The 10,761-nt window shown below is 41.6% G+C and overlaps 1 protein-coding gene across 6 annotated transcripts in view; it reads right to left on the bottom strand.

The window, feature by feature from the left end:
* Window positions 1–984: 984 nt before the first annotated feature.
* The window catches only part of PTPN11 (protein tyrosine phosphatase non-receptor type 11), a 95,355-nt gene continuing 85,578 nt past the window's right edge, over window positions 985–10,761 (bottom strand). For 3 of the 6 annotated variants that reach the window (XM_063614453.1, XM_055237558.2, XM_055237560.2), the window contains exons 14-16: window positions 8,570–8,682; window positions 6,046–6,146; window positions 985–5,030 (exon numbers count right to left, since the gene is read on the bottom strand). In XM_063614453.1, coding sequence (XP_063470523.1) covers window positions 6,077–6,146; window positions 8,570–8,682 — 183 coding nt within the window. In that variant the 3' untranslated portion in view covers window positions 985–5,030; window positions 6,046–6,076. The remainder of the gene's footprint in view (window positions 5,031–6,045; window positions 6,147–8,569; window positions 8,683–10,761) is intronic. The other 3 variants (XM_055237561.2, XM_063614455.1, XM_063614454.1) reach the window with 1 other exon arrangement.

The following is a 10,761-nucleotide window of genomic DNA, read 5'->3' as shown; positions in this document are numbered from 1 at the left end:
CAACTAATTTTAGTATCTTTAGTAGAGGCAGGGTTTCGCCATGTCGGCCAGGCTGGTATCGAACCCCTGGCCTCAAGTGATCCGCCAGTCTTGGCTTCCCAAAGTGCTGGGATTACAGGCATGAGTCACTGTGCCTGGCCCATGCTCTGTATTTCTGAATGGACAAGTGATAGGTCTAACAAACTAAACCAGCTAGATTTGATTAGATGCATTAAACAATTCAGATGACACTGAGAGGGGGGTCATAGTATTTTACAGTGTAAATAAGTAATCCAAATCATTCTTTATATTTCTAATAAAGAATAACCACCTGTTTTGCTGTCTATAAAATGGTTTCTTTCTGCCCATGTCAATGCACACTGTTGTCAGAACAAAGTGGCCCTGTTGGTATGTGACCTAAACCTACTCTAAAGGAAGAGCTGATGTCCCATAGCAGATAATTTACTACTCCTCCAAGCCTCCTTACCATCCCTTTACTTCTTATTCCCACCTAATACTATTTACATTCAGTTCTGTGTGTTTTCTAACAATTTCCTCTGTGTGTGTGTGCGCGTACACACACATATATATTTTTTGGGGGGATGCAGTGAGAGTAGGTGAGAAAGGGTCTCACTATGTTACCCAGACTGGTCTCAAACTCCTGGGCTCCTGGGTTCAAGGAATCCTCCTGTCTCAGCCTCCAAGTAGCTGAGATTACAGGGGCGCACCACCATGCCCAGCATTTCTTCTATACTTTACACAGACTATACTTTTTACTCTTGATTTACTCATATGTTCTCCCAAATAGAACTCCCTATCTCCTAAAGCTATTTCTACAGGAAACACTCAATGAATTCTTGAGGAACTCATGCCTTTATTCTATATTCCAAGTCACTTCTAGATAAGAGCTGCTAAATGTCAGTATTTTGCCAGTGTGAGAAGTGGAGTGACCAGTAATCCCATTTTTTTCCTGGACATTTCTGATGAAGCAAACGACAAATGCCATCATATAAGAAAATGGTTTTATTCCTAATTTTTAGTTCCCATACAGTTTACAAATACACTTTTACTCTGATAATACAGCTTTGCAACTAGCAAAGCAGTTGCGCTAACACCCATAAATATAGGTGGGGAGACAATTAACATCCACTAATGTTTCTCTACATAAACTATTCTTTTAATGTCATTTTTTTAAAAACAGTTGCAAATAGACTACATAATATACGCGGGCAAAAAGGCAATTAAGTGAATCTCTTGAAACACTAAATGTATAATAAACAGCATATTATCAACATTTACATGATTCACATCAAAATGATGACATCCTAAAACGTATTCCTTTTAAAGGATAGATTTATCAATAAAATATTACATATCTTTTAATACTCTGGTACAATACTTCATATACTGCAGGAAAATTAATTGTAGGTCTAGTCATCAGCTTAATCAGGGATCCTTTTCCCATTAGCTTTTATTAATAAAAGAATCACAATTAGGTCATAAATAAACAGGCAAATTATTAATTACATGATTTGAGGCTTAGGATGAAAACTTGTCAAAATTAGTTTGATATACAGCAAAGTTATACAACACACTAAAACCAACTGTTCAATAGTTTTTGCCTTGTGTGAACTGCCCGTAGTGAAAAAGGAACAAATTTTTAGTGATGAAAGATACAATAAACTATATTTTGGAACTTTTCAAGAGGAAGAAAGAAAAAAGATTTCAACAAAATTAAGGGCAAATACAGATTCTAACAAAGGCATCCTGACATCAGGGAGGCCATGTGCTTGCTGTATGTAAAACTTGATTCCCCCAACAACATACAGAAAACAAAAGCTGCACTGGCTTTGTAGTTATGTCTACAGTCTAAGTTTCCCTTATGGATACTAAGCTACAACAAAACACTTCACAATTGCAAACCTTTCCACATCCCCCTGAATTAAAAATAACTCAAGATGTTATTAGTTCTTAAAATCCCCAATAAAATAACCTCTAAAAATAATCTTGACCATTCTCCTGGCTGTTTCCCCGAAGCAACTTGGCTCTTTAAAGAATGCACACACACCAAGAAAGTCCTACCCATGTCTTTTCATCCCCATTTAGCCACATTTGAAAAGACCTTGGTTTCAGTGGGAGAGATGACCATAAGTTTCAGAAGGGCCACATACTGGACATGAAGTGCCTTTTAGTTTTTAAAAAAAAAAGTTATTAAGACTGTGAAATTTGGCTTTTTTTTTAAAACTCTAACACCATGTGCCAGATAAGTCTTTCACCCCAAAATATAAAATCCTATGCTTATAATTTTAAAATCCTCAGTGAGCTATGGAATATTGTGCATATTTAATACCCACCAGCAACCTAGAAGTAGATGGCATCCATGTGTCTGTCACACCGACTTTCCAAATAACCTCATTCACCCATTACTGACTGCTCTGGCCCTGGGCTCTCTGACTTCCTCAGAAACTACCTATTTGGAACTTTCCTTTCCACAACTTTTTTTTAAACCTGCACCTCCAGCTTTCTCCATCATCCCAGCCTCTCTGCCTGATTCCATCTCATGTAAAGTAAACTCGTCTGAGAACCTGCGATCACCTTTTATCAAGCACATGATAAGCCGTAGCAACCTAACTCTGGCCTTGGCCTAAGTTTACATAAGAACATGATAGTTTGCTAAACTCGTGGAGGAAAATCTAAATGAAATCAATATCTTATAACAAAACTAGCCAAGATCAGTTATTTCCATTCTGAGTATAAAAGCAACTGATCTTAAGCAACAGGCAGAGATGTTAATGCAGAAGATATATTTGTACAATCAAACTCTTGTGTGCTGGTGAAAGACTTTACCCCTAAGGTCAAGTCAAGACAAAACCAAAGCAAAATGGAGAATGAGTTGATGTAACAATGCGATAAAAAGAACAGGATTCAAGCTTCTTGCTGCAAATACTGAACTGGAATCTTTTTCTTTACAAGTTTGACTAGAAGACAGCAGTCACACTTCCCTAATAAGGGAATACCTTCAGGCCACACCTGTGTTCTGAAGCAATTCAAAGTTCAAGGAATATTGGGGGGTGAAGGTGGGGGCTGATATACATTTTGTCAGTGAGAATGGCAGCCAAACTACCTCAGAGTCTCAAGAGACTGAGAGACCTCAGAAAGGAACTACTACCAGGGCTGGATCTAGGCCTTCCTTTCAGAAGCCAAAGTCAGAAGAATCCAAGGAGGCCATAACTTCACGGCAAAGATGCCATAGCATTATTACCGTCACAAAAGTCAACCAATGATATTTTCATTGAAATATCCACACTAGATGATTCAACATATGAGGCAAAGAGGGATGTCTTTGGAGAAGGCACTTAAGGCAGAACATTAGCAAATCTTACTGGCTGGCTAAAACAAAAATGAGCTCATTCAACCTGGCTAGAGGCCTGTTAGGGCTGTTCCTTCTCACTGTGGCCTGACTAAAACCCAGTGGCATTAAGAGTCACATTTCCCAAGTATGGGGATGCCCCAATGGGGTGGTGCTGCTCTCAAAAGCCCTGTGTCCCTAAACACATCCATCCTCACAAGATCAGTTTCCCCAAGTGCTGGTTCCAAAAATAGGCTCAGGGGTGGCAGAAATCATTCAGGAAGCTTCTTGAAGGCCCTCTCTTTATTTCTTAGTCTGACTTTCAGCTTGTCCCAGCTACTGTAAGCAGCTTCGGCTTCCCAAGGTCACTAGCAACTTCTACTTTTGCTAATATCCTTGGTTTCCTATGGCACTGGTTGTGACCGTCTGTTAGACTAGTGGCCCCCCACTTAACTGCACCTCTACTTCACACCCTTTTCTTGAATCTGAGCTGGGCTTGTGACTTGTTTAGTAACTAGAGGGCACACCCCAGCTCTCTTCTGATTAGAAAAACTCATCATCATCATCATCATCATCATCATCATCAATAGAGGGCAGTGGAAGGGACACTGTGATAATTCTGGACTTAAGTCTTCAGAAGGCCTGGCCACTCTGCTTTTGAGCTCTTGGGAGCTCTGAGCTGCATGTGAGAGGTCTAGCTACCCTGCCAGCAAGGCCACTGAAAGGGACTACACGGAGAAGGAGAGACTCAGGACTGCAGGCAGAGAGAGAAGCCCAGCCATCCCAGTCTCTCCACCAACCTGCTGACCACATGAGTGGCCACCTGCAGGCTGGCAGAAGAACAGCCCAGCTGAGCCCAGCTCAGATTGACGAACAGTTGGGGGTGGGTTTTTTTAAGCCACTAAAGTTTTGGGGTAAGTTTGTCAGCAACATTTGACAACCAAAAACACTGATCATTCATAGATGCCTTTTTTCTAAGTACAAGACAATTACTCAAATGCAAAGAAAATATGGCAAACGTTTTCCCACCACAACCTTCTCAGTCAACAGCCGAACTATAATTGGTCAACGGCTGGAAAAAAAGAAAAAAAAAAAAGCCATACCTCTTACCTTAATTCATAAATATCCATGATTCTTTTTCTATGATTATTTAATGCCAGTGCAAAAGTCAACTTCTGACAGTCTCAGGCACTGGCTTAATTCTCATTTGGCCAAAAATAGAAGCCATCAAAATGAATTATCCACTACTGGAGACATGATGGTAAATGAGATCGTTCTCACTTTTCTAGGACGTTGTTACTTAATTTTCCCAAATCATTTCTTCTTATCATCCTCAACAATGAGGAAAAAAAAATTAAACTGGTTAAGGGTATAAGAAAAAAAAAAAAGCCTATAACTAGAATTTGAATCCCCATAATCTGCAAAATACAGTACACAATTTAACTGCTTCCTCAATTTAAAACAAATTCTATAAAATATAATGTTGTCTACATTGTAGAGATGATTTCTTCTTATCTGAGGATGAGTAATTGGGAAGCAGGTATTGTTGAGTTAAAATACAGTGGTCTTTAAATGGTTTCAAATTTTGCTTATCAAAAGGTAGTCAACCACAATGCAAGCCTTCCAAATCCAAATTCTGTCTTCACATAAACTTTCTTGCGTCTGTTCTTGATCTTTTTAGGGAGAGGGTGAAAGTCCACATCTGGGGAAGAAGTAAGTTAGAGTTTTTAAGGAACATATATCTAAAAGGTTAACAAAGCATTAGGTGATTTTAAGGTAGACTTGAAGCTTTTAACTACACTACCCACTGAAGTGGAATTTCGACGTGAAATACTGACACTGAGTGTCTTTTTTTTTTTTGAGATGGAGTTTCACTCTTGTGGCCCAAGGTGGAGTACAATGGCACAATCTTGGCGCACTGCAACCTCTGTCTCTCCTACCTCAGCCTCCTGAGTAGCTGGGATTATAGGCATGCGCCACCATGCCCAGCTAATTTTCTATTTTTAGTACAGATGGGTTGGTCTCTACTATTTTAGTTGGTCAGGCTGGTCTCAAACTCCTGACCTCAGGTGATCCGCCCACCTCGGCCTCCCAAAGTGTTGGGATTACAGGCATGAGCCACCATGCCCGGATAAGTTTCTAATTTATCATGAAAACATACATCACATACTTGGGTCACACTTAAAAAACATAATTGACAGGGAGGCGACATATGGGAGACATGAATTTCCAGCAGCAGAGCTAGAAGGGATGTAGGTGACCCAGTCGGGGGCCAAGTGGTCTAGCACCCCATGCCACACAGCCGGTCAGAGGCTGACTGAAATGAGAACTCAGGCTTCCTGACTCCGAACCACCCAGTGCTGAGTCCCGATGCTTCCCAGATCCCTACAGATCATCCCCCAGCACAGCCTGGGTTAACCAACTCTAATAAAAATTGCAGGAACAGTGATACCTGCACTCCACCACCAGTATCAGCCATTTCTCTGGAATAAGTGCTAGCCTTGCCTCATGCAGAATTAATTCTGTGTTTGATTTTAATGTTTAATGAACTCTAAACTAAAACCATCTTGGAAAAAGAAGTACAGGGAGAGGAAAAAGGAGCCTGGTTTATAAAACTCAATTATGGCACACTTTGCTAAAACATTCCAAAATTGCTTGCCTGCTTAAAAACACTGCCAATTATATAAACAACCAATAGAGTGCTTGCATTTAAATACCTATTTGTGTGCTGAAGTTTTGGCAGGTTTCTCATCTGAAACTTTTCTGCTGTTGCATCAGGCCCACGTTTTCATAGACTCTAGCACTGTCTTCTCTCATTCTGGAGAGAAAAGAAAAAGACATTCACAAAAATGTAGACCACGCTGTTTAAGCTTACATGGTATCTATAAAGTACATACTACATTCTTTGGGCACCAGATATGGTACAGACACAGTTCCTGTGCCTAGGACCTGACATTCCCAGGGAGAGAAGAGATAGCCACACAGCAATATAATTACAGAGGCAGAAGTGAAATAAGGCTGGGCGTGGTGGCTCACGCCTGTAATCCCAGAACTTTGGGAGGCCGAGGTGGGTGGCTCATGAGGTCAGGAGTTTGAGATCAGCCTGGCCAATATGGTGAACCCCGTCTCTACTAAAAATACAAAAATTATCCGGGTGTCATGGCACATGCCTGTAGTCCCAGCTGCTTGAGAGGCTGAAGCAGAAGAATCTCTTGAACTCGGGAGGTGGAGGTTGCAGTGAGCAGAGATCACGCCACTGCACTCCAGCCTGGGCGACAGAGCGAGACTCCGTCTCAAAAAAATAACAGAAGTGTAATAAAAGCCTCAAGTCCTGGTGCTCCCTGGGGTCTAGCAGAAAGCAGGTTGTTTTAACGAGGTCTGTAGGATGAGGCATTTGGATTACACTATGAAGAAAGGTTGGAAATGCACACATAGAATGAAATCCTATTAATTTCCAGTAGAGGGATCTGAACAGGCAAAAGCTCCAAGAAGGGAAAATACAGGAGCAGGCAGGCAGTAATGAGAGATCTATTTAGCCCCAGCTCAGGTTATGTGAAGGCAATGGGTGGTTTAGGGCCTAGGACGGAGGGCCAAAGCATCAAGATCCCAGACTCCTTTCTGCTGAGCAGGGAGGTGACATCAGAGCAGTCCAGGAGAGTGAGGAACCCAGCAGCTGGGGGGACCAGGCTGAGAGGGGCTCCAGGACCAGCGTATCCTGGATCTGAACCCTACAAGGGGGATGACGGGAATGAAAGGCAGACAGGCTGTCACAGGCATGCCACTGGTACTGAGGGAATCATGACAGCTGACTCAGTCATGCTAACAGGAGGGAAGAGCTGTCTGGCAAGGACTCAGAACCCTGGCATTCCAGTTCCATTGCAAATTATTGCAGAGAGCAATTTAAAATATCAATTTTCCCAGGCAGTCCACTGGGAAAGAAAAGAAAAAAGGTAGAAAGAAGTGGCAGCTTGGAGGAGAAAATACCTCTGCTGTATAATTTCATTTCAATGTTAAATAGAAAGCAAATGTTAATACAAACCTCATATATGCCACCTAAAACATTTATATAGAATATTAAAATCTGCAGGGGTTTAAAAATCCACATCGGAAGCAAACAGAGAGATTCTTAGGGAAAAATAAAAGGTAAATGTTATACTAGCAAGTGACTTTCGAATATATGGAAAAATAATAACTTACAATTGCTATTCATATACTCAATTTAACAAATGCTTTCCTACCGTGTTTTAAACAAGGAGTCGGGAAGGATTTCTGGGAAGGACTTGAGAGTCAGTATTTTAGGCTCTATGTGCCATACATGGTCTCTGTCACATATGATTCTTCGGGCTTTGTTTTGTTATTGGGTCTCTGTTTTGTGTTCTTTTGTTTTACAACCCTTTAAAACCATTAATGGGCTATATAGTAACAGGCCATGGCCCAGATCTGGCCTTGTGAGCTGTAGTTTGCTGACTCCTGGTTTAAACACCCAAAGTAGATTTCTGTTGACTGGTGGCAAATGAGCAGATCATAGCTGGGCTGACACATTAGTGGTCAATTTATTTACTTTTATTTTGCAAAGAGCCTTAACACATCATTAAGACGTGACCTTCCTTTGTTACAATCCCCAGCCCATCAAAAGAAAAATTAGATTCTTCTTGGAGAACCACCACTTGATATACTTAAAATCCCATATAATCCTAGCTAGCATAGCAATCAGCCTTCAGTTTAGGAATTTATTTTATTTTATTTTATTTTAGACAGAGGCTCACTCTATCGCCCAGGTTGGAGTGCGGTGGCGTGATCTCAGCTCATTGCAACATCCGTTTCCTGGGTTCAAGCGATTCTCCTGCCTCAGCCTCTTGAGTAGCTAGGATTACAGGTATATGCCACCATGCCCGGCTAATTTTTGTATTTTCAGTAGAGACAGGGTTTCACCATGTTGGCCAGGCTGGTCTCGAACTCCTGACTTCAAAGTAATCCATGAACCTCGGCCTCCCAAAGCGCTGGGATTACAGGCGTGAGCCACCGTGCCTGGCCAGCTTAGGAAAATTAAAATGTGGTTGAGATAGCATTAACACAATCCATAGATATCACCAGTTACAGATACACTAGCAGTGGGGCAACAGGAACGTGCACCAGTGAAAGGCATGTGCTACAAACTTGTGTTTTTTTGTTGTTTTTGTTTTTTAAACCTTTTTAAACCACCATGACCAGGTAAAAAGAATTTCCTTCAGCACTACTTACTCTGCACAGGGTGGCGTTGGAGTACAAGGCGGGAGGGGGCTCTGATCTCCACTCGTCTGGTCCGCTAGAGAATACTTAATATTTGTATATTCATGCCCTTTCCTCTTGCTTTTCTGAAATTTGGAAGAGTGCACATGTGAGGAACAATGGTTATTTTAAGGGGATAAAAAGCAAAAAAGGTATTTTGCCCAAAAAAAGAAAAAAGAGAGAGAAAGAAAAAAATTGATAGATGGGTTGAGAATACTGATACATTGACCAAATTGTTAGGGGATTCACCTTCTCAAGGTAAATACACAGTAGGAGTGAAAAGTACTTTTGAACCACAGAATTTGAAAGCACAGAGTCACGCATTAACTACTTACTGTACCGAACCAAATGTCCCTGTTTCTACAAGAGAATTCACACTTTCTTTGCCACATTAGCATCTAATCATTTCATAGTTCACGTGGAACACATTTCATGGTTTTTCAGGTAAACAGCTGGGAAAGGAACTCCGAAAATAAATTCACCCCAACTAGAAATGGCACACAAGAATGAAAGATGGTAGCACTCTTATCAGAAACAATAACACACTTCATTGTATCTCCCCTCACCCCTGGAAAAGACTCTGGCACCTTTTTTGTTTGTTTGGAGACAGAGCGTTGCTCTGTTATTCAGGCTAGTGTGCAGTGGCATGATCTCGGCTCACTGCAACCTCCACCTCCGGGGTTCAAGCGATTTTCGTGCCTCAGCCTCCTGAGTAGCTGGGATTACAGGTGCCCACCACCATGCCCGGCTAACTTTTTGTATTTTAGTAGAGATGGGGCTTTACCATGTTAGCCAGGCTGGTCTTGAACTCCTGAGCTCAGATGATCCACCCGCCTCAGCCTCCCAAAGTGCTAGGATTACAGGCATGAGCCAACACACATCCGACCTACATTTAAAACTTTATTTTTGGTTCTGATGATACCCTGGAGGGAAAAAGGCAAAGAAAACCAGCAGTCATGCAGTCTCATCTAAGATGTGGAGTGAACTATATTTGGTAGGACATCCAGTTAGGTGGTTTGTCACCCTTTTCTACTCCTATAGGCACCTGGAAACAGCCAACTCTGAAAATCTAATCCATCAGATGAGCATCATTATCTAATGTTGACTTCACTATAGGATTGCCCTTAGGGTAGCCATATCAAATACTAATGTACAAGCTAGGCCTGGTGGCACAGGCCTGTAGTCCCAGCTACTCGGGAGGCTGAGGCAGGAGAATTGCTTGAGCCCAGGAATTCAAGGCTGCAGTAAGCTATGATCGCACCACTGCACTCCGGCCTGGGCAACAGAGCGAGACTCATCTCTAAAAAATAAAAAATAGGGCTGGGCATGGTGGCTCATGCCTGTAATCCCAGCACTTTGGGAGGCCAAAGCAGATGGATCACTTGAGGTCAGGAGTTCGAGACTAGCCTGGTCAACATGGCAAAACCCTGTCTCTACTAAAAATACAAAAATTAGCTGAGTGTGGTGGTGCATGCCTATAATTCCAGCTACTCAGGAGGCTGAGGCATGAGAATCGCTTGAACCTGGGAGGCGGAGGTTGCAGTGAGCCAAGATCAGGCCACTGCACTACAGCCTGGATGATGGAGTGAGACGGTCTCAAAAAATAAAAATAAAAAATAATTTTTTGTCTAATACTATTTGCCTCTGTTAAAGTAGCCAAACCAATTTATTAAGTGATAAAGCAGTCAGTAAGAACTTACAGTGTAGGGAACAAGCTGCAAAACACACATCCAAAGCAAAAATATTTTGTTTGGTTTATATACTATTTTAATTTTTTGAACAGCCATTTTCTTCAAACAAAAAGACTTGTAAATAACCATTCCTAATAGCAGTTGTAAATGTTTAGCACTGAAAAATCTTTGCCTATATAAGAAACAACCCTTAGAAAGATACAATATAATTCAAAATTAAATATTAAATGGAAGAATTGGCAAGAACTTTTGTTTGGTTTTGTTGTTGTTTTTGAGATGGAGTCTCGCTCTGTCGCCCAGGCTGGAGTGCAGTGGTGTGATCTCGGCTCACTGTAGCCTCTGCCTCCCAGGTTGAAGCAATTCTCTGCCTCAGCCCCCCAAATAGCTGGGATTACAGGTCTGCACCACAACACCCAGCTTATTTTTGTATTTTTAGTAGAGATGGGGTTTCATCATGTTGGCCAGGCTGGTCTC

Source organism: Symphalangus syndactylus, chromosome 13 (genome assembly GCF_028878055.3).
Source record: "Symphalangus syndactylus isolate Jambi chromosome 13, NHGRI_mSymSyn1-v2.1_pri, whole genome shotgun sequence".
NCBI lineage: Eukaryota > Metazoa > Chordata > Mammalia > Primates > Hylobatidae > Symphalangus > Symphalangus syndactylus.
The sequence above is the reverse complement of the archived record's forward strand: the minus strand, read 5'-3'. Positions and strand labels throughout refer to the sequence as shown.